Source organism: Camelus ferus, chromosome 1, assembly GCF_009834535.1.
Source record: "Camelus ferus isolate YT-003-E chromosome 1, BCGSAC_Cfer_1.0, whole genome shotgun sequence".
Classification (NCBI taxonomy): domain Eukaryota; kingdom Metazoa; phylum Chordata; class Mammalia; order Artiodactyla; family Camelidae; genus Camelus; species Camelus ferus.
This window is the reverse complement of record NC_045696.1, coordinates 66,830,434-66,853,204: the sequence shown is the minus strand read 5'-3', so window position 1 is coordinate 66,853,204 and position 22,771 is coordinate 66,830,434. Positions and strand designations below refer to the sequence as shown.

General features: G+C 39.0%; 1 protein-coding gene across 8 annotated transcripts in view; it reads left to right on the top strand.

Annotated features, from left to right (window-relative positions):
- Positions 1-22,771, top strand: part of TP63 (tumor protein p63) — a 207,709-nt gene that overhangs the window by 50,942 nt on the left and 133,996 nt on the right. For all 8 annotated transcript variants that reach the window (XM_006188860.3, XM_014562700.2, XM_014562699.2 and 5 more), the window contains exons 2-3: positions 20,091-20,219; positions 21,027-21,159. In XM_006188860.3, the coding sequence (XP_006188922.1) occupies positions 20,091-20,219; positions 21,027-21,159 (262 nt within the window). The remainder of the gene's footprint in view (positions 1-20,090; positions 20,220-21,026; positions 21,160-22,771) is intronic.

Sequence of the window (22,771 nt, the reverse complement as noted above, 5' to 3'; positions counted from 1 at the left end):
GTGACTGATCCAGTTACAGCTTCCGAAAGTCAAGCTCCACATCTCCCTGATTTGTTTCCCTTTTGAAAGGATCAGAGTTTGAAGGCTATCATAAAATGACTCAATATATTTTTTAGAATGCTCTTACAAATACCAAGTTATGAACAGTTAGAAATTACAATTTCATAGCTAGACCTAGTTGTCTGAGGCAACTATTAAATTCCTAATATTATATTGGGCATATATTACCTGGAAAAATTGTATACCCTCTTTCCTAATTGCAATTGATACTTTCATAACATTTGCATATTATGTTAATAAATAATTCAATAATAATATTAGAAGTGCAAATCAATTTCTAAGTCTTTTAAGAAATATTACAGAAAACAAATCTGGAAATATTTGATCAAGTGGAAAGTTTTTGTCCACTATGGAAAGAGCAGTTACAGCCTAGGCTTCATTCTAGATAAAGTATGTTTTTAATAGTTCCCATTTTTGCTTAGCACATCTGAAAAAGCAACGTGGGTAAAGTTGGGTTTCCAACTCTCTATGTTATAATGTTGTTACCTGCAGGCACATTAAAAATACCACTTAAATGGAAGTGTGTGTGTGTGTATGAGAGAGAGAGAGAGACAGACAGACAGACAGACAGACATGACTTCATAAGTTGGAATATGGAAAAGCTGCTAAAAAATTCGTAAGTGTTCTCCCTTCAAGTTTTAGTCTCCTCTTTTCTCTGCTGTGTCGTTGTGAAAGGTGGCCATGTTCCCAGTGTTCTCTCCCAAACCTGGTGCTCTGCTTGTCCTGAAAGTTTGCAGAGACACATGTAAAGACTCAGCTCTGGTCCCTTCAAATACTGTAGGCTTTTTGCTCAAGCCCCAGAATATACCAGAGAAGAATGCATCATTCAAAGGATAGGCACAGAAAAAAAAAAAAGAAATCTTGCTTTGTCAGAGATTTGATAAGGTTTGCATTTATAATCAAGTGCTGGAGATTCTGTACATGTTAGTGCTGGTCGAGTGACTTCTCTTGTGTCTCAGAGACCTCAATTTTGAGATTTCTCTCTCTCCTTGGGATGTACCACCGTCTTTGACAGATTCCCCTTGGTTGGGGATCCTCCTTGTATCTTTCCAAAGTACTCTCAGAAATGAGAGGCCACTTCATAGAAGCATGAGAGAAAAGGGTAAATCAATGTCAAAGATTCATTCAGCATGCTTCTCAGAATCAACAAATCAACTTTACACACAGCCACACACCCTCCTAAATTTATATAAAAGCATTTTTTTGAAAGTGCTGTCTAAAAACCAAAACCAAAAAGAAAAAAAAAATCCAAGAAAGATTGTTTGGCGTGTGTTCACCAAACTGTTCTGTATTCCTTTGGGGCACAGTTGAATGTGTGTTCCAGCTTTTCCTAAAGTTAGATGTGACCGAGTGACTTGGTTCTACCAGTGCAACAGGGGCGGGGGTGCCGCATGTTACTTCTGCACTTTCTAAGGTGACCTGAAGATGCTGAGCTTGCTCTCTCCTCTCCCCTCCCCTCTCCTTCCTTCCCCTCCCCTCCCCTTCCCTCCCCTCCCCTCCTCTCTTCACTTCTAGGCTGGTTAGGGAGAACCCAGAGGGAGTATTTGAGCCCTAGAGGATAGCCTGGCTACTAGATGGAAGAATGCTAGATCTCTGTCTAGAGCTGGCAGTAAAGCTGCACAAGAGAGTTTCCTGGAAGAAAATACCCTCCTAAGACTGTGTAGTGAGAAAGTTTGATTGCAGCATTTGTTGTGAGATTATGGCATTTATTTTTCACTGTAGTTAGTTTTTACCTTAGAACAAAGACCATGTAGGGAACATTCTGGTCAGCTAAAAGATGAAGTTCTCAGGGAGGTTACCTTTGGTCTCTCTGTGAATGTGCTACTTTTGTTCTTCTGGGGAATAGGCCTTAATTATACAAAGACCTGCTATGTATGTACATGTCAGCAAAAGAGGATTATAATTTCCTCCTGCCATTGATGGCAAATGATTCTACACCCTTAATAAGTCCACAAGGACCGAGTCTGACACCATCCCTGTGGTGGTTTGGGGTCCAGCCACCACTGTCTATAAATCTGGTGCTAAAAATTAGAGCAGTTAGCCATGTGAAGAATTTGGGTTCTGTACCTAAACCACAATTAGCCTTAATGGGGGATAGCAAAGATTTATCACTGTACAAATTTCTGTGCAGTGATTGGGTTTGTTTGTTTTTCTTTTGTTAAAAAAATCAAGAGACCATAAAATTGTCTGAGAAATAACTCTGTGTCTCTGTGAACACTGAGGCTCCCGGGAACTGAACCGTGCTTCTCAGTATAACCCCTGTGACTCATCACTCTCCGGAGGGTGAGGATTTAACGTTAGACCACAGTTTAGATCAGGGATAACCATCACCTACCTTTTATTGAGGACCTGCCAGTACCCTGCTAGACGTTTTACTCTGACAGCAATATAACACATTAGGTATCTGTATCCCTGTTCTCCAAATGAGGAAACTGAGGTTTAGAAAGCTTAAGTAACTTGCTCAAGGTCAACCATCTGTAGTGTGCTGAAATCAGGATTCTAAAATTCTTGTTCCTGATCAGGGCTCCAGTGTCCTGTTACGGACCTATGGACCTTTAGATTCTTTATCATTAATTGTATTGGATACCTCCCTTTTATGTATAATGCTCCTTTTCGTGAATATATTTTTATTCCCTCTTTTCTTGCCTGAGGTCAAACCCCAAGGAATATTTGTTCATGGCCATTTTGTTATAATGAGTTTACATTATAAAGGATTTCTCAGCTTCTCAGTCACTGCATTTTGAATACATTATGAAAACACTGTTATCATTTGCACATTTTCTGTTCTCCTTTACTTATTTGAATTTTGAAAGATCATAGAAATGTTAACTCCTGATAACTTCCCCTTTTAAGAGATGGAATTTACCACTCTTTTTCACTCAATACCTACCTACACAGGAATGGTCTCATTAGAAAAGGAACTTTTTGGCTTTCACTAAATACAGTGGATGCAAGAAATCTATAGCTCTTCTTGTGACCAGACTGAGTAATTTTATGATAGCCTGGATTTTGCAGATAAACCTTTGAAAATGTCCCAAAATAAAGTAACAGTTATGTCATTCACATTTTTTTCCCATTGTGGCACTAATCTATTTTTCTGAAATTTTTCTTCAGTCCCTCTATCTACCATTCCACTTATCTCCTCTGAGAAAATGTCAGATCCCCAAGTATCATCAGATCTAATTCACAACATGGATTGCAGTAACTCCCTGAAACATAATTGTACACAAGTACAAACTAAACAAACGTGGACACAAACACAGTGTTTTCTGCCCTAAAGCTGCTCCCATGTTCAGGCATCTCTGAAATTAAATAGTTACTGCAACTATTTGATAACCTTCTTAACACAAAAAATACGTAGTATTATTTGGATCGATTATGGAGATTATCATAATAAATAATAGACTAAATACCACCTTTCCCAGGGGACAAATTCTGTATTCATCTGAGACAGGGTGCCATGTAATACCTCTGACAAAGGTAATAACTTTGAAGAATAAATCGTTTTTTGATAACAAGATGTAAGGAACACAACTACAGATAGCAGTTGACTGCTCCCAGAAGGATCTGGATGGGAAGGGAAGTGAAAACAGATATACCATTTTCTATAGCTTTTTAAATACACATGTGCTGAATTTAAGTTTTTCTAAGCTCAATACACTAGTAACATGGCCTCACAAGCCTGCAGGTCACAGGGAATATCTGAAATCAGGGTCACAAATATCCCGGTTAAACAAGGTTGGTCTCATTAATCAAAAGTAATCCTGCATGTCCAATTCCTAAGCTGTTTATTGCATCCATAAAATCTGGGAATTAGGCCTGAGGATATCTACTCTGCACTGGATCAGCCCCTTGCTTTACAGCAGTTTTCTTTTTTCTTTTTTTTTTTTTTTTTTGTTAGCCTAAAATTGGCTAACAGATTGGATCCAGCCTCCAAAAGTCAATCTCTATAGCTTAGAAAGGGAAGACAGAGAGTTAGCAGCAAAAGGGAACACATTATATGCAAGGGATAGAATTAAAGAATGTGTTAATGTGGAATAGGAGAACGCTGTTTGTGATCTGCTGTTGCCCTGGGCTCCAGGAAGCTGACATCAAAAATTGTTAAAGGCAGATAACAACACAGGGAATCATCTGATGGGCGGGAATGCATGTTGGAAACACAGGAAGTGCTATCTGTAACAGAATAAACTACAAGGATCTGTCTTAAACATCTACTAGAAATGAATAAACTTCAAAAACATTGATTTCCAAGCATCTGGATGAGCTTTCCAGGAACAACCTGGCAGTGGCCAGAGAGCCAAGACTGAAGAAAAGGACACAAACTCCAGGAATGGGAGTGATCTTATGTTTATTTTAGAATAAAATGTTTACAGGGAAAAATAAACCTGAGAATACTGAGTCAATAACATTAAACAGGCTAAGAACGAAGACCCTTGCCTTATCATTGAGAAATCTTGCAGATACTAACTACAATATATAAAACAGATGAAAAGCAAGGTCCTACTGCATAGCACAGGGAACTATATCAAATACCTTGTGAAAGCCTTTAATGAAAAAGAATATGGAAAGGAATATATATATTATATTATATATATATATAATATATATATATAACTAAATCACTATGCTGTACACCAGAAACCAATACAACATTGTAAACTGATTACAGTTTAATTTAAAAAAATTAAAAGCAAAAAAAAAAAAATCAATGGTGACTAGAGAAGATAACCATATAGCTAAAGAAACATAACATTTTGAATGTAGCCAACTAATAGCGATTTGGTTTTCCATGGGAACAGAGAAACTATGAACGTGAGACTGAATGTGGAAATACTTCTGAAATTTACTTTGAATCACTTACATTAAAAAAAAAAGATACCTTTGGAGAGGGATATATTTAACATAAATAGGAATATAGAGAGGATTTAGATGAACGAATACCTTTTACGGAAGTGTTCTAACGTGAGCAACTTGGATGTCTCTCAGCCACAGACACGATGGAGTGAGGAAGGGAAGATCTCTCCATTGCCAGAATGGAAGAGGATGGTCAGGAGAAGATATGGCAAAGACAGAATCTATAGACACAAGAGGGAGAGACCAGTGCGTAGAAAGCAGCGTTTAGAATTGGTTTGGTGGCACGGAGGGGACTTCTTCCTAGGGAAGTCACGCTACTCCTGGTAATCGCAACTTTCTAAAAAAAATGTATTGACGTGAAGTTAATTTACAATGTTAGCTTCAGGTGCACAGCAAAGTGATTCAGTTATACATATACATACATATCTATTTTCTTTTGAGATTCTTTTCCATTATAGATTATTACAAGAAATTGAATATAGTGCCCTGTGCTGTACAGTAGGCCCTTATCTATTTTATATATATAGTAGTGTGTCTATTAATCCCCAACCCCTAGTGTATCTCTCCCTGCCCTTTCTCTTATACATGTTTGTACGTCATCTAATTTAAAGCTAATATGTAGCCTTTGGAAGGGGAGATTAGCTTGTTCTGAGCTCTGCGCTTCCCATCTGTTGGTGCGCCTCCCTCAGGCCCGTCTGTTCTCCCTTGATTATGTGCCTAAACTTCACACTTTCTCACAGCTAATTTATCAGAAGTCTTGCTATATTCCCAGATCATTTTTATACACGTTCCACCTAACTGACGCATTTACCCAGTCTCTCCTTTATAATTTGAAATATTCACGATTATGCAGTTAAAATTTCATTTCTTTTCTTAAGGTCAGGGTCAGCAAACTTTTCTTGTGAAAGTTCAGACAGTAAAGGTCTCCAGCTTTGCAGGTTATATACCTCCTGTCATAACTTCTCAGCTCAGCCTCTGTAGCGTGACAGCTTCCGTAGACTGTACCAAAGCAGGGTCAAACTGGGTTTACAGAAACAGGTAACAGGAGTTTTTCTGGAGAGTACCTTGTAGACTCCTGCTGTAGATAAGAGTCTTCCATTTTTCTTGAGAAAAAATTTCTTTTGCGAGTCTTCTTCTATGAAATTATGGCCTCTCCTTTTCTTACTACTTTTGAAATATTTTCTGAAATGTAAATCTCTTTAATATGATCAGTTTTCATATACCTTTGAGTCTATGACCAGCCTGGGTTTGCTCTCTAAGTCGGATGGCATTTAAGCAGCACAGATCAGATAGGATTTAAAAGCATTGTGTTCATTTAATTTCAGTTTCAGTTTTTAAAATTCTCATTTAGTCTTTGTCTCTGGAAGGATCTTAAAAGAGACCCAATCCACAGCCTTGCATGACAAGTTCCTTTTTTCTTTACTCTTTCCCCTTGTTTCCACACACGTTACACTCTATTAATCTCTCCTCCACCAAACCCTGTCCCAAATCCCCCCACCCTAGCTAGCTCAGCCCACAGAGTTTTCATTTTGACCCTGTCGCCTCTGACTCAGAGCACTATTTTGCAGGCTGACTAACCCACCCTTGCTAAATTGGCCGGTTCTCCCCTTTTTCCCCTTCCTCCATTTCCAAACTCGGAAGTCAAGGAACCAGGGCAAAGGAGAGCAGTCTAGGTCAAAACCCATGAACATTCTTGATTTGATTTTATTTTTTTTACCCTGTCAAACATTACCTTTATAATTTTCATCAGCATTACTAGCTTCAGTGTATTTCAATTACTTGTAAAACACAGACACACCCTACCTAGAATGAAGATCATTGGAAGTGGCCTTAGGTGCCATTCTACCTTCAACTCCTTTAGACAGTGGTCTCTTCGTTAACGGACCGGAAGCTGGCAGGGAGGGGAAATGGGGATACCCCTGGCAAACACGTCTCTGCTCCACAGTCATCAGCCAGCACCTCCTAATAGAGCTGACTATCTCACACTAAGACAAAGCAGGCAAAAAAAAAAAAGCTCCCAGAGCCCATACTGCTGCCACTCTGTTACCACCTTCTGAGCATCATTGGACAGCTTGGTGCGGGGCAGGGTAAGAGAAGAGATTCTGTCCATAAACCAGGTTGGTCTCTCCGAGCCACCTTCAAAGAGGCAGGCTGCCTGCAGGAGGTGGGAGGCCCAGAGATAAAGAAGGCAATTGCTGTCAGAGGGGGCTGCTCTCAGAGGGCATTGAGAGGGAAGAGCTTTGTGGCGATTCAGAGGTCTGAGCTGAAGTCTGGGCAGCAGTCGTTGTTGGTATAGGTAGGGAATTTGAAGAAAGAAATCTTTGCAGCCCTGGTATTGGCTTGCAATGGGCAGTCTTCACCGGGGCTGAGGAATAGGTTTGCAGAGATGCATTGTCTGGTGTCAGCTGAATGCCGAAAAACTGGGGCTGGTTGTGTAACAGCTGAAGAACAATAGGTTTGGGGGCCTTAAAATAGTAGAATAATAAAATGGGAAAGAAGCTTAAGGAAGGAAGCTTAGTGATTATCTAGTAATCCTATAACCTTCTTTTACATAGAGGGGAAAATAAAGCCTCGAGAGGAAAAGGGGTTCCCCCCAGAGTTACCCAGCCAGTTAATCCACGGAGAAAAAGAATGTGCATCTTACCTTGAAGGGCTTTTTCCTCTGGATTGCTCTTCACAATGAGAAATATTCACTTGGTGTGGGATACAGTAGGAGCCTGGGGTTCTTCTGCGAAGGTGGGTACCAGGAAAGCTGAGTGATGCATCCTGCTTTAGAGGTTCAGCTAGAACTCCGGTTCCTAAAAAGGTTTCTCCAAACTTCCCTGTTTGCTTCACACGCCCGGACTTCCCTCCCTGGGAGTCCGGCTTAGCCAGCAGCCCAGGTGATTTTCATTTGCTTGTTTTCCCCACTCGAGAATCGAGATTCACCGGAGATAGATGCCAGTGGTTCCTTAACCATGCCTCACGTGAGCAACTCTCATGGAACTTCTGACTTTTTAAATAATACTCCTGCCCAGATTCCACTCCTCAAAACACCGGTTTAATTGGTTTGTCGTAGTGCCCCTCGATTGGTATTTTAAGCATCTCATGTCTTCTAATGTGTAATCAGGTTGGAGAAAATGCAAGACTGAAAGAAGCCTGACAGTCTAGGCCTGGGATGGATGAGAGAACACAGGTGGAGAGGGAGGAGGGCAGTTTGGAGGGATATTACTGAGGGTGAATTGGGCCAGAAGAGAGCCAATGCTTGAGAGGAGAGGAAGAAAGGAGGGGCAACAGCTGGGAGGCCTATTTGGGTGAGTAATGAGGTTCAAGTAGACTCAGGTGGAAGCCCTCTGGAAGCCTGATTAAACCAAGACGTCAGGGCTTAGAAGGAAACTGTGAAGACACATCTACCAGCTCTGGGCTGAAGTACACTTGGTTTCCTCAGCAAGAAGAAACAACAAAGGACAGACAACTCAGGAGGAAGTTTTTTGAATTGGTAGGTAAAGAAAAGGTAATAAGGGGGCATTTCTAGACGCCAGCGCGTTTTACTGCCAGCCATCCTAACGCCTTGGTCCATCAGATAACAAGGTCAAAAGACTCCTGTGAAATGAATAATAGAATCGTGGGACCAGAGGGCCTTAGGGATTATCGGAGTCAGCCCACTCACTGCACGGAGGGGGACTCGGTTGCGAGAGAAGGGCAGGGACTTGCCCAAGCTCACCTGTCAGGCCGGGCTCTGGCCTCCGTCCGTCCTGGGAGAGTCGGCACGGCAGACCGGGTAACAGCACAGCTGCTGAGTTTGCCGCCCTCACTTACTGAGCGGGCACCTTTGGAGAAGTTACTTACGCTCTCTGTGCCTCGGTTTCCGCATCTATAAAATGAGGATAATGATAGTCTAACTTTCTCATGGGTTGTTGGGTGGGTAAAAAGAACTGATGTCCATAAAGCATGTAGAACGAGGCCGAGCCAGCGTGTGGTATGTGTTCTGTGACAGTAACTGTAACTATCACACCATTCTGTTTCACTCGAGTAATAAAACAGACGTATTAGCGAGCAAGACTGTGATAATACCTTGCCTACTTAAGGATAAATATCTGGAGAAAATGCAGATTTATCAAGGTGCTCTGTGATTGATAAAAAGCTCCAAAGGAATGAGATTTTAGGTGAGTCCCAAATCCTTGTGTTTTCATATGCAGTTTTGTCAAAGTGTGGATTCCTGGGCCTCACTCCAGAGCATCTGAAACAGAATCTCCTGGAGGTAGGGACAGAGACTCTGTATTTCCCGATTGTGGGCCAGGTGATTCTGTTGAACTTTAAAGTGTGACACCTACTGCCCCTTGCTGGGCAAGTGGAATAACCTTCTGTGGCCAGGATCCAAGGCCTTCCCTCTCCGTGACAGGTAGATTCTATCCTCTTCTCACTGTGACAGAAATGGAAATGGAGACTCAGAAAGGATGAATAACTTGCCTAAAGTAACTAACTTGGTGAATAACAGACCAGAGACTCTGAAGCCAAATCCTTAAGACCTCAGAGTGAACATCCTCCAGGTTACCATGTGATCTTGAGGAAGTAAATTACCATTAGGCTTCAGTTTTCTTGTCTGTAAAATGAGGTGATATTGGTATTTACATCATAGTTGCTGTGAAAATTAATGCATACCAGGCACTTTGCAGAGTACCTTGTTCATAGAAATAATCAAATATCAACTGTTATTTCTGCTATAGATATTGGCATTGTTACTTTTGCTCTAACTCTCCAAATATTTCCTTCAATAAGCATTTACCTGACACATCCTTGGTGCCAGGTCCTGTGCTAGACTATGAAGTCACAAAAGCCAGAAACTGAAATAAATGAGGTTCTTATCTTGAAGGACCAACCACTCAGAAACTGTAAATAAGAAACTGTACCATAAGACAAGATGTGCTCCTGACTAGAAGGGAAACAGAAAGTGCCAAAATGATTTAGAAAAAAGAAAGCTTATCTACCAGGATCCCTTAGGAAATATGTCAGTTTGTGTAGTTGAGTTTTCTAGATAAACATATGCTCTATAAATAGCATTTTAGTTTTCATTTTAAATTGGGATGTATATAGATATTTCTGAAAATAAGGCATAATTTGCCATCTTTTTAAACCAAGAATAGTGTGTGCCACAGAAACTCTTGACAACTCAGGGTTACCACTGGAAACTTTATTTAATGGTCTATGTCATCACACCAAATTCTCCAGGGGCTTTGGGGATATACTGGTCTCTTTGTTCTTGTTCTTGGTTTTAAATTGTTGTCTATGTCTTTCATTGCTGCAAAATAGCCACTTCTCTCCACGAAGAGGTCACTGTGATCTGTTCAAAAGAGTAAAGACTTGGGAGTCAACCCAACCTGAATTTCTATACTAACCATGCTAGTCTGTATGCACCAAGGCCATTTATTCATTCATCAAATGTTTATAAATGCCCTGTTATTATGTCTGGAATTCTGTTACTTATAAGGAGGCAAAGATATATTTGCATAAGTTTCTATCCTCAAGAAGCTATAATGTGGAAGTTTCTTAATCACTCAAAGCTATAATTTCTTCACATCTCTCAAGTGGAGCTAAGGCAATAGCTAACAATGAAGTGTTACGAATTTTTTGGGGAGGTGGGTAGTGGAGGGATACACAATGCCTACATTAGTAGGGTAAGGACTTTTTTCTTGAAAGCAAAAGTCTTCTTCAGATTTATTTAAGTTCATGAATTACAGATACTAAAGTAGTTCTTTAGTTAGAGTGACGTGGCAAAATAAGAACATTCCAAAAACAAGGATGCGCTCAGCTTTATGCCATTTCGACTTACCAAAGTTTTCACAGGGACGCTGCACTTTCAGATAGCAGGGGAACCTGTGTTTCCTGGTGCCGCTCTAGGCCCTCGTGACGCAGCAGTGAACGCTGCAATCTGCTCCCACTGACTTTATGTTCTGAAGGAGGAATGACAATAGACCAAAAAATATATAATACTATTTCAGATAACTGATCTAAAAAGTGTATAGAAGAGGTGCATAGAGAATGGACCATTTTCTTGAGTTTATGTACTTATTTGTCTAAATTCAATCTAGAACACTCCTTAATCCTAACAAAACTCCTCTGTAGATTTTCATTTCCCCATGGACCTTCCGGAACTCTATGCTCTGACATCTGAGCAACGGATGCTACTTGAACTTCCCATCAGGTCTTCACACGAGTGCAAAATCTAACTTATCCAAAACCTGATGTCATGGTTATTACAGCTATTCAAATATCTCCTAAATTTTAACTTGGGGACAGTTTATAGGTAAATGCCTGTGTTTAAGCACGCACATGTCTATATTTGCATGCTATCATGTTAAAAAATGACATTGTAAATAAGATGGACTCAAGTCACCCTTATCATCATCTTCTACCGGATGCCAGATTCTGGGTTGAAATGATGAGAATATTAAGTGATAAATTTATTATAGGAGAGTGTTTTTTGATGATTACATTTTTTTTAAATGTTCGTGGATTTAGAGAGACAGCTCAGTTTGTGAAAAGTTTTAGTTGTACATTTTCTTCCTGCAGAGCATTGCAGTGGGATCCAGGATGCCTGGGGTATGGCACTAGAGCTTTATGGACTTCCTGTGGGACTATGAACAAAATCCCTATGAGTCTTCATTTATAGAAAGAAAGTATAGATGCTGAGAAATAAAGTCCTTTCGAGTTATTCTTTGTTCTATAACTCAGTGTTGTGAAGAACCAGGAAATTAGTAACATGGTTCTTGACTTCTAGCTCTTCACTGAGCTGGGGCAATACCATTCCAACATGAGTAAATTACAATAGAATTGACTAGGGACAAAAGTACTAAAAATGTGCCAAATTGATGATGTGAATTCAAACAAAAAACAAAAAAAATTGTAGCTGTCTGGATCCATTCGGGCTGCTATAACAAAAGACCACCAACTGGGTGACTTATAAACAACAGAAATTTATTTCTCACAGTTCTGGAAGCTGGGAAGTACAAGATCAAGGCACCCGCAGATTCAGTGTCTGATGAGGTCTGATTTCCTAGTTTATAGATGGTTGTCTTCCCTCTGTGACTTCACACAGTGAAATGGCAAGAGAGCTCTCTGGAGTGCCTTTTATAATCCCCTTCATGAGGACTTTAACCTAATCACCTTCCAAAGACCCTACTTCCAAATACTAGCACGTTGGGGATTAAGTTGCAACATATGAATGTTGGGAGGGACACAGACTTCCAGTCTACTGCAGTAACCTAGGTGTGCTGAGTTTTGTACCGGACATTGGTAAATGTAAAGAATAAAATCTTGGTGGAAGAGAGTGGGGTATAAAAGGTCATAATTTGAAAAGGCTCTTGGTTGAAAACAAGCATGTAGGATACAACTGGCTGAATAATTTGGAAAAGAGTTTCTACCCAAAGGAATAAAGGGGATGAAGGACAAGGTCCAGTTAGGTTTTTGTCCAAGGCACAAAGATGAGTGTAAATGCTGAGTCAGGAAAAAAGCAACCTGATGAAAATTCTGTTTGGGGAAGACTGCTGATCATGTACAGCTTAGGAAAAATGAAATGAAGGCTGGAAGGAGGGTCAGTGGGAACTGGAAGTGTGAGAGACAGGGTCCATAGGTCAGGAGAAACTTTACCTTTAAGGAAGCAAATGGTTAAGGTAAAGAGTGGGGCACAACATATGAGACTTAGAGATTTGGTACTTGAGAGAGGAAAAGATCACTTCAGAACTAACAACTGGGGGGTTGACCCCATATATACAGATTTGAAGAGAACTTGGGAGCTGGGTGCACAGTAAAGGGTTATAAGAGAATCAAGCTGTGGGCAATAAGATCTTAAGACAGGTAGAGATGGGAAGAGAAAAGGTTTCTGAAGGTGAAAGGGAAGTCAACTAACTCTGGGAGAACAGAGGAGAAATGAATGTTGAAAGATGTAAGAGAGTTCCTTAAGAATAAGTTAATCAGTTCAGTGATATTATATAAAAAGGAGTTCCTTGATTATGTCACTTTGTTGTCCAAATTGTGATAAATCAAAAATATTAAGGCATAAGATATGCTGTAAATGCATTTTACCCATTTAAGTTTTGTTTGCCGAAAGTGGAGCTGGGATATGGGTTCAACTTTGGGGTGAATAGAGCAGGAACAGACTGGTGATTTTCTAATCATGAAGTTGAAAGGGGAAGATCTCCATTTAACAAAAGAAAGTTGTTAATGGACCTGATTTATTAGACCATGTGAGTGATTTCCTGGAGGTGGATTTATCTCAAGCATTTGAGTAAAGTTATTCCTCCAAGGTTCATGGGTACTGTCAGGTGCAACAAAGAGCGAGTTTACTAAAAGGTATCAAGGTGCTCTTTGGCATCCTTAAAAATCAGGCATAACAAGTAATAATGTTAATCATAATAATAGCAGAATAAATGGAAAGTATGGAGATGTTTCTGAACTAAAAATATGAAAGAAATGGTGTGATTTGAAATGCTCCTGAGGCCAATCAGGAGACTTGCTCTGGAAAAGATCCAGACAGGTTGGTGATAAAGGCTTGTGTGAGGTGAGAGATTGGATGGATGGATGGAAGGAAGGAAGGAAGAAAGAATGATGAAGCCATGTTCGGAGTTTTGAAGCACATTTGTCTGAGAATTGAGGACACCCCGAGAGTTTCTGAGTGCTCCAGTCCCCTTGGAAGGCAATAGCGACCTCAGATGTCTTTACTTACACTAACTACCTTTGAGAGTCAACCACTTCTGGTAAGATTGAAAATCTGCAGAAAGGCCAGATACTCTATAGTTGCCCAACTTTTATGATGAATGAAACTTAGAAGTCATATATGTAATTTAGTAGAACATGAGCATTTAAGTTCTACAGTCCTAAATTTAAATGCCATCTGGATCGTTTATTAGCTAAGTGAACTTGAACAACTTCCTTATCGTTTCTGAACCTAAAGATTGTCACCTGTAAACTGGAAGGGCAGGGCCTAGGAGGTGAAATCCTGGCACAACCACTGGCAGGCTTTTCCTGCCAATCACCAGGTAGGTCAAGCACTGAACCAAAATGAAGGACCCAGGCTGGCTTTCCTGTCCCTAAGAAGGTCACGGCCCAGTGGGAAATTAGGAGTCGGAGCATGAGGCTTTGACAAAAGGTAAAAATTAGACAAACATTGAAGGTGTTTTAGTTCCAGCAGTAAATTATGAAAAGCTTTCAAAAAAGGAACATGTCTCATTCATCACTAAATTCCCCATATAATACTCAGTATATACATCATTGAATCATTTGCACATAGCCTTTAACTGAAATACATTATTAAAGAAGGGCAGCAATAGATTTACAGACAGATAATTTTATAAATTTTTTTAAGTCTGAACAATTTCACTACTTTTTTTTCACATTGTTTTCAGGAACCGAGGTAATGGTAAAATAGGAAAATTTGAGTATTTATTACATGTGTTTTTAAATATAATATAATTTAAGTTTAATGTTTTATAATACATTGTCAATTATTGTGTTTATTGTGCTTGGAAAATTCCAGAAAATTTACGTCTGCTTTCATTAGTCAATACTCCAGCACAACAATGTATTAGGGTAAGTTCTTCAGGTCTGGACCTCAGTTTCTTCATGAAATAAGGGAGCAAGGCTAAACAGACTGTAAGATCACAGCCCACATTGACTTTGTATGAGGTCCTCAAAGATTCAGACTCATGTGTGACCCCATCTTCCCACGGTTGGTGAGGGGGCCCCTCCAGGTCTGCTGTCATGGAAGTTTCTGGTGCCAGATTCTTTCTCTAGCAGAACTGACACCCCATGAAGGGGGATTTTGAGTCAGGAATCTAGGAACAGCCAATGAGCTTCTTGTCTGCATTACTACTAACTGCTGTTTTATTTTGTTAAGTGAATTAGGGGATGTCTGTATAGAATCAAGTATATTTCTAGGTTGTTTTTTAAACTGTTTTTCTAGTTTTGTAATGTTAAGTTTGGATGATCTAAAGGGGAGTAAGGAGACTTTAACTGCGGGAATAAATTTTCAGAAAACAAAAATGGGGACTCCTGTAAGAGGCCAAGAGGCAGGGAACTCATGATGAGAATTAGTGTCTGATGCATGAATTTATTCTTACTGTACTGTGCATGAAGACCTATATTGAGTACAATACAGCAGAATGAACTGATTCTTTTTAGATTTCAGCTTTTCCCTCTATGATATAAATATATATGTAGTATTCAATATGTTATATATGTATGTGTATACATACATATGTATGTATGAAAAATTGAGCTGAGTGGTCTCTGAAAGTTACTAATTCTAAAATTTATCTATAAAACTTGTTTTGATCTTTAAAATTTTAGAGTTTTGGAGATTTTTCAGGAAAGCTGGAAGAATGCAAATATGAGACTGACTTGAGTGATGAGTTTTGGGGAAGAATAGGAAAAGCAAGAGGGAATGCAGGCTGTTAGCAGATACCCTTTGGTGTTTTTGGGTACTTCTACAAAGAGCAAGGTTTTCTTCCTTCCTTCCTCTCCTTCCTTGCTTCCTTCCTTCCTTACTTCCTTTCCTTCTCTCTCTCTCTTTCCCTCTTTCTTTCTCTCTTTCTTTCCTTTTTTCTTTCCTTCCTCTGAGTTAATAAAAAGAGTGTGGAATAGTTTCTAGGAAAAAACAAGCTGAAAAGAAAAAAAAAATGACATAAAGCTTTCTATCTTTGGGTATAACTGTTTTGATAGAGCAATCATTCTTTGAGTGAATTGCTCCGGAGATTCAGCCAAAGGGAAAACTGTGGAAGATAGTTACAATTTATCTCATTCTTTCTGCTCTCTGCTGATCATTTTCCTCCCTTTCTCTCAATAATGTTTTACATAGTTGTTCAGAGAATGGAAATCAATACTGGGTTTACAAAGGAGATACCTTGAAGATCCTTAAGCCTATACCATTGATTTTTTTTTTCTAAAACGGAACCCTTTCTTCAAGTGAAACCTTGTCAGAGCTCTAATACACATAAAACAGACAAAAGCCAAATTTCAAGGTATTAAGAAGGAGAGAGGCATGTTTGGAGAGTTACCAGTATGGTCATTTCTTTACATCTGGTGAACACACTGAGACACTTACAATTTCATGCAACATAATTAGAAAACCACCAATCCACCCTAAACCCTACCCCCATCTTTTATAATAAAGCTAGTGCCTGAGATCCTGAGGGAAGAAGTTGCCCAATTTAATGAAACAAACCTAAGATAAAGGTGACCTAGAAGAAAGTGAGAGGTGATGGGGGCACTGTTTTGGTCTAAGGACACAGATAAAAGATGAATGGTTTGAACTGGATTGAAATGAGATAATTCTGGCTTAACGTAAGTACTTCTGTATGACACCTTTGCAGCTTTAACAAACCTTTCAAATACACTATTTAATTAGTTCAATTCAGTATTTCCTGGATCCAAATTATATAGTATTTGCTCTAGTGGAACCAATGTATTGATTGTATAAATGTGAAAATGTGTAACATTTTCTGTAAGTAAGCCCTTCAAGTAAGGCTTTCAACCACTCTATGGAGGAAGGATAGTAGAGAAAAGTAAGATACAAAGAAGTTAAGTAATTTTGCCATGGCCCTACAGAATGTTAACAGTAAAACGGAGATTTGAACCTGATTCTGTCTCACTCCAAAACCCATGTTCCTTTCACTCTAACCACAAGGAACTATCAAAACTGCGAGAAATGCAAAGATGAGGGATATGGTGTTAGCCCTCAATGACTTAAAATCGCCTAGAGTAGACGGATGTTACACCAGCAACAAGCTAGCGTTGATGAGATGCAACAAAAGGCCAAGAAAATTTAAAGCAGCAGCCAGGACATACTTGTGAGAGGAAGAGCACTGAGGACTGGGCAGGCACTTGAAAGGCAACAAAGCAAAGACGATTATCCTTATGTCACCTTCAAGGAAACCGAAGCTCACAGAGCTGAGAGGTGTTTCCAGGGTATTACAGCTGGTTAGTGGTGACACAAGAGATGCGAGGAAGATCTCACAGGAGTGAGAGTGAAACTGGAGGGAAAATATGAAACAAAGGAATTACAGAGCAAGCACAAAGAGAAACCAGAACTTCCATGTAGAAACAGTGAAAGAAGTAGAAATACTAAGTGGCTGTGGAGCCAATGGCATTTTTCTCTCTTCTGCTTTAGAGAAAAATGAGAGTATCTAACTTCTGTCTAACCCTCCTTCCTTCTTTCTGAATCAGCCCCATACTGTTATTTCTTACATCTACATTTCTGCCAACTTTAAAAAAAAAAAAAAAAAAGGCTGCTTCTGTATTGAAAGTCACACACTGAGCATCGTTATCCCTGAGAATATTCTTCCTGTTGCTGTGTTTACCTTCTAGTGCTCGCCTGGCTGTCATCGTACCAATCATAGCGTTTAGGTCTTTGGATATTAGGGATGTGCTTGTGCGTCTGTGTACATGACCATCCACACGAGGGTTTATTTACACTTGGGGGTTTGAGCAATTCATACGTTTGTTCATCTCCACTTTTCTCACTGGCTAGGAATTGTTTTTACTTTTGTTTTCCCCACTTCCTTCCCCTTCTGTTTTATTTGAAGAAAAAATGCAACGTAAATCAAACATACTCAAAAGTGTCATCCGTGGGAAAATTCTTCACAACTCTCAGTCAGTATTATTAGGTCCATTAAATCTCACTTCCTTTCTACTCACTAGTTGGGAGTATGTAAACCAAGTCTGGTATCCAAATCCAAAAAAGAAATGAATAAAATTAATGTACTCTTTCAATTTAAAAATATTGGGTTTTCAGATGCTCTTCTAATTACAGGCAGGTTTTGTAGATGTGCCCATCAGGGATGTCATCGCCCACTCTTACTTCCATCCTCCACCAGCTTAACTTTCTCACTCCTCATTGGTCCTGCTCTGCATAGGTCACTGTATCTGCTCTCATGGATTTATTTTCATCCTAGCATGAGGATTTCTGTTTCTATACTTCTGGCCCATTTCTGTCCCCAGAGTTTGAAGTTCATTTAACTGTCCGCTTCACTTTTTACATACCCCATGGGTACTTCACAGTTACCATGCTAAGTTGGAACCCCTCATCTCTCCTTTCTTTCCAAGCTGGATCTTCCAAATGTATTTACTGACTGACTTAGTGGAATCACCAACCACTCCATCCAAGAAGTAGAAACTTGAAGTCCTCCTTGACTCTCTTCTTCCTTCTGCTTGAGTCAGTAACAGAAATGATATCTGATGTGACATTTTCACTAATAATTAAATCTATCTCCGTCTTCTCCATCCCCACTTCTGCTGTCATCCTATTGTCTTACCTGGGCTTGTGCAACAACCTCCTAAATAATTCTGCCCACAAACCAACAAGCTCTAAATGCTTCCTCCACACAACCTCCGGGTTTATCAATGTAAAATGTATTCTGTGTCAATCTCATGTTTCAGATCCTTTAACACTGTAGAGATGGATGTGCTAAAAAATTGTGTAGAACAAAACACACACACACATACACATATATACACACAGTGAGTACAGTAAAGCTGGGAATTTCTAAATAAGATCAATAGATTATATCAATGTCAATATTCTGGTTATGATATTTTGTAATAGTTTCACAAGATGGTACTTCCCACTGGGGAAAAGTGAGTAATCAGTACATCGATACTCTCTTTATTTTTTATTACATGTGAATTTATAATTATTTCAAAAGAGAAACTTCATTTAAAAATGCCTTGCAAAAAAGAAATTCTTCAATACTCACTAGAAGTATTGAAGTATTTAAGCTTTTTATAAAAAACATATCACGCAAGTTTATACTTTCTTCTCCAGCTTTATCTCCCAGCGTTCTCTGCCCCCAATTTTTCCACTGTACTAACAATGCTGTGACTGCTGTCTCTGTACCATTAGTCCTTATCTAGCCTGGCTAATTTCTTCTCATCATTTAAGGCTCTTTCCTTGGTCCATCTTATGAGATGATAATATTTCATTGTTGTGCCATTATAGTGTTACACACACTCTTACTACATTTATTAAAGATTTGTTTTCCTGTTTTACCTTCTATACCATGAATTTCTAGAGGGTGAGACAGTCTTATTCACTTTGCATTTCCAGCGCCTATGATCTTCCTGACAAATATTAGATGCTGTCTATATAGCTGACTTGAGTAAATGAATGTGCATCTCCATATAGCTTGGAAATCACTACAATAAATCCAATGGTATTACCTTCTATTATGTAACTAGACTGGAGCATTCATTTGTAAATTTGAGATGATTGACTATCCTAGTACACTATTCATTTAACTCTTTGTAATATTAACAGTAATGATTAAGAGCTTAGCTAATTTCATCTTGGAGTAAAATTAGTCTGCTGATAATCACAATGAATCACATACTAAGATGAAACGTGCAGATAAAATGCAGATTTCGAGAAGGCATCCCCTGAGAAAGCTGATATTTTCCTTCATATGCATAGGGATCAAGGTTAACTTTTTTTTTTTCAAGTAAAGACAAACTTGAGGACCCTCCAATGAGATGAAGCAAACAGAAATAGCATTCATTTGCAGTGTATTCAGATGTTTGCTTATCCCTTAGCCTAACATAGAATCCTATACTCCAATTAAAAACCACCCACACACACATTAAGGTATGTAACTGGTGATTAAAAAAAAAAACAACAACAACTCTGGGTCCAGAGTTTTGAGTTTATTGTCCTTGGGCCTGATGTTAAGATAGTAGTTATGCGAGTGGGGTGATTATGCTGAAGGTGAAACTTAAGTTTCTGAACTAATTTCTGTTTGCTGATTTTACTTCTTACCTGCTGGAGGCTAAATGGGAAGATAATCAGTTGAAAAATTTATAAAATGGATGTAATAATAGGTCAGACTCACGGTCAGACCTAATGAGGGAATGTTTGTTTTCTTTATGAAAACTGCAGAACATAGATGTTGGATAATGGAGGTGCAAAGTATAACATTACTAGTTAAGAAAAAAGAGCTTTGATAGAAGACTTGACTTCCTGACTTTATGGCAAAATGGGATCCCTACCTCTGCCCAGAGAAATATCAATTGTGTAACTTGTAAAATTTGCTGTGTATACCTGCAGGATTTTGAAGATTCACTTGATTTTTTGATCAAGTATGCTTTAATTTTAATACTCAGAATCATAAATGCAGAAACTATAATCCTAGTCTCATTTTTGTCCTTTTAAGGTTTGTAGAAACCCCAGCCCATTTCTCTTGGAAGGAAAGTTATTACCGATCCACTATGTCCCAGAGCACACAGACAAGTGAATTCCTCAGTCCAGAGGTTTTCCAGCACATCTGGGATTTTCTGGAACAGTAAGTATCAAATAAGCCAAAAAAAAAAAAAAAAAAAAAAGGAAAGAAAAAAGTTGAACTTGAATTAGTATAAATAGGTAATGGTAGATAGTCAAAGTATTGCTTACTAGGTCATGTTTATAGAATCAATAAAAATCAGTTTATATTGTTGGGAAAAAATTACTCCCTCCAATAGTATCTCTGTGTTCAAAATTCAGTGGAGGTTTATTAAATTTCCAGCACCAAAAGATCATTATTATTCCAAGGTGGTATAATTTTGGAGGATCAGAAGGGCTCTCCAGCCTAGCCCGAAATAGCTTCCCCAAGGACTTGCTGATACTCAAATTCATTCCTCTGGGTTAAAGACTCTCATTTACTGTTATGTTGCAAATACCCTCTGGGAAAGTGGAACACTGAATTTTGTTGGTCTTTATGCCTTACTAGGAAAAGGACTATTATCTCCTTTCTTAAGATCAGGTTTGGATAAGTGCGTAAATTAAGGGGAAGGCGAAACAATGTCATGAACACTGGGGACCCAAAGGCAGAGGGTGTGAAAGATCCCTGATACTTTTCTACCCTGGGTTCCACCCAGCACTTCTTTGATGAGGGTAAGGATCGTGATTCTCGTTTACAAATAGGGCTTAGAGTTGGAATGCCAGAGATTATACATCTGGTAAGTGGTTGAGCCAGGATTCAAACCTAGGGTTTCTGACTCCAACCAACAAGCTTTGCCAACTTTGAAGCAGAAAGAGCTCATTGTTACCAACTGGATGAGTGTGTCTTAGTCCCTTTCCACATCTAACACACCTTTGTTTTCCTTTATGGCAGGCCCATTTGTTCAGTTCAGCCCATTGACTTGAACTTTGTGGATGAACCATCAGAAAATGGTACAACAAACAAGATCGAGATTAGCATGGACTGTATTCGCATGCAGGACTCGGACCTGACTGACCCCATGTGGGTGAGTGGCGTGGACTTCCTCTTTAATCTGTGGGCCATGCTGTCCACTTCTCTATTACACTTGTCTCTTCCATGGAATGTGAAAAGGCAGGTGTCTCTGAATGGGCAAGGCCATTGGAAAGCCAGCCAATGTGGTCAGCAGAGAAAAAATTAGGAACTGTGGATTCTGGGTCTGCCTTTAGGGTGCATATGTTTCCACTGATGTGAGGAAGGGAGTCAGAAATAATGCCTTACACTCTATCTGAATTGTCCCTCATGTCTATCCCGACTTCACAGTGAATGGTACCAGCCCAGTGCTTTACAGCTGATGGAGACAGTCAGAACCAAAGTCAAGATCTGAATCCTATCCAAAGCATTTTCCACTATGGCGGACTATCTCTCTCATAGAATTATTCTTCTTTAATGAAGGAGGATAAAGTAAAATCTATGCAAACACTCAGATTTAAGTACTTGGTGATAGAGTAAGAGGAAAGAAGCTAAATAATGTATAAAACAGGGATTTGGTGTGAGTGTGTGTGTATGGCATTACCACTGAGTCCCTCATGACTTTAGACCTCAGGTTTTAATCTGTAAAATGGCAAGAATTTAGGTGCTCACACCTCCCAGGTAGCTAAGGGGTGGATGGGTTAATGATAGCAAAACGCTTTTCTGAGGTGTTCAGGTGAAATTTCCTGTATTTGTGCAGTGTATCATGCTGGTTGGTGGGTTCTCTTTTCTTTCCTTTTTTTTTTAATCTTTCATTTACCACACAAGTCCTACTGCTTTTTTTGTAGAAAGCAAGAAAATAAAAACTTAAAGGAAAATAGAAACAAAAAGATCTATAAAGTATCAAATTACTTTATCTGAAGGACTGGTACAAATGAAAGATGTTTTGGTATGCCTTGACTTTTTTGTCTGATGTAAAATTTTATTGGAATTTTCACTATATGTTTTTTGATTATAAATTGTACTTTTTAAATTGGGAGAAGGTGAAGTGGGGAGAGAGGAGAGGAAACAACAAAAAAATAGAAAGTTGTAACTTTGCAAATACACTGATTTTGGTCACCAAATTGATAAGGGAATAATACATTTCTACTCTGGCCCCTTCCATTATAAGATGGATACAGTTCTCAATTATCCTGAACTAGTGAATGGAAACTGACAGATGAATCTGAGGGGCAGGTAATTCGAGGCCTTGGAATGTATTACAATTAAACATAAGTATTTATAATTATATAAATTTGAATTTGACAGTGATGTAGAAATTAGGATATCCCCAACTCATTTAATAATATTACCTCTTAAATTGATGGGTAGCACCAGCCTAGGAAAACCTTTTTTATTATTCTCTCTGGAGATTTTCTGATCTGACTCTTGGATTCATAAAAGTGAGCAAAAGTTACATGGTTTGTGATGGAGAATCAAGCCTTTTCATTTGCAATTTCTGTTATGATTTTTTTTTCACATGTGGAAGCAAGCGTTCTCTTAATGTGTCTTCTTCATTTTATTAGAAGTGTTCTCCTTGAGGACATTTGGTGTTTTTCCTCTCCTCTCTAGCCAATTCCTATCCATCCCTCAACAGCCAGTCTGTCTTGTCTTCTCCAGGAAAACATTTCATATCATTATTCTCTACC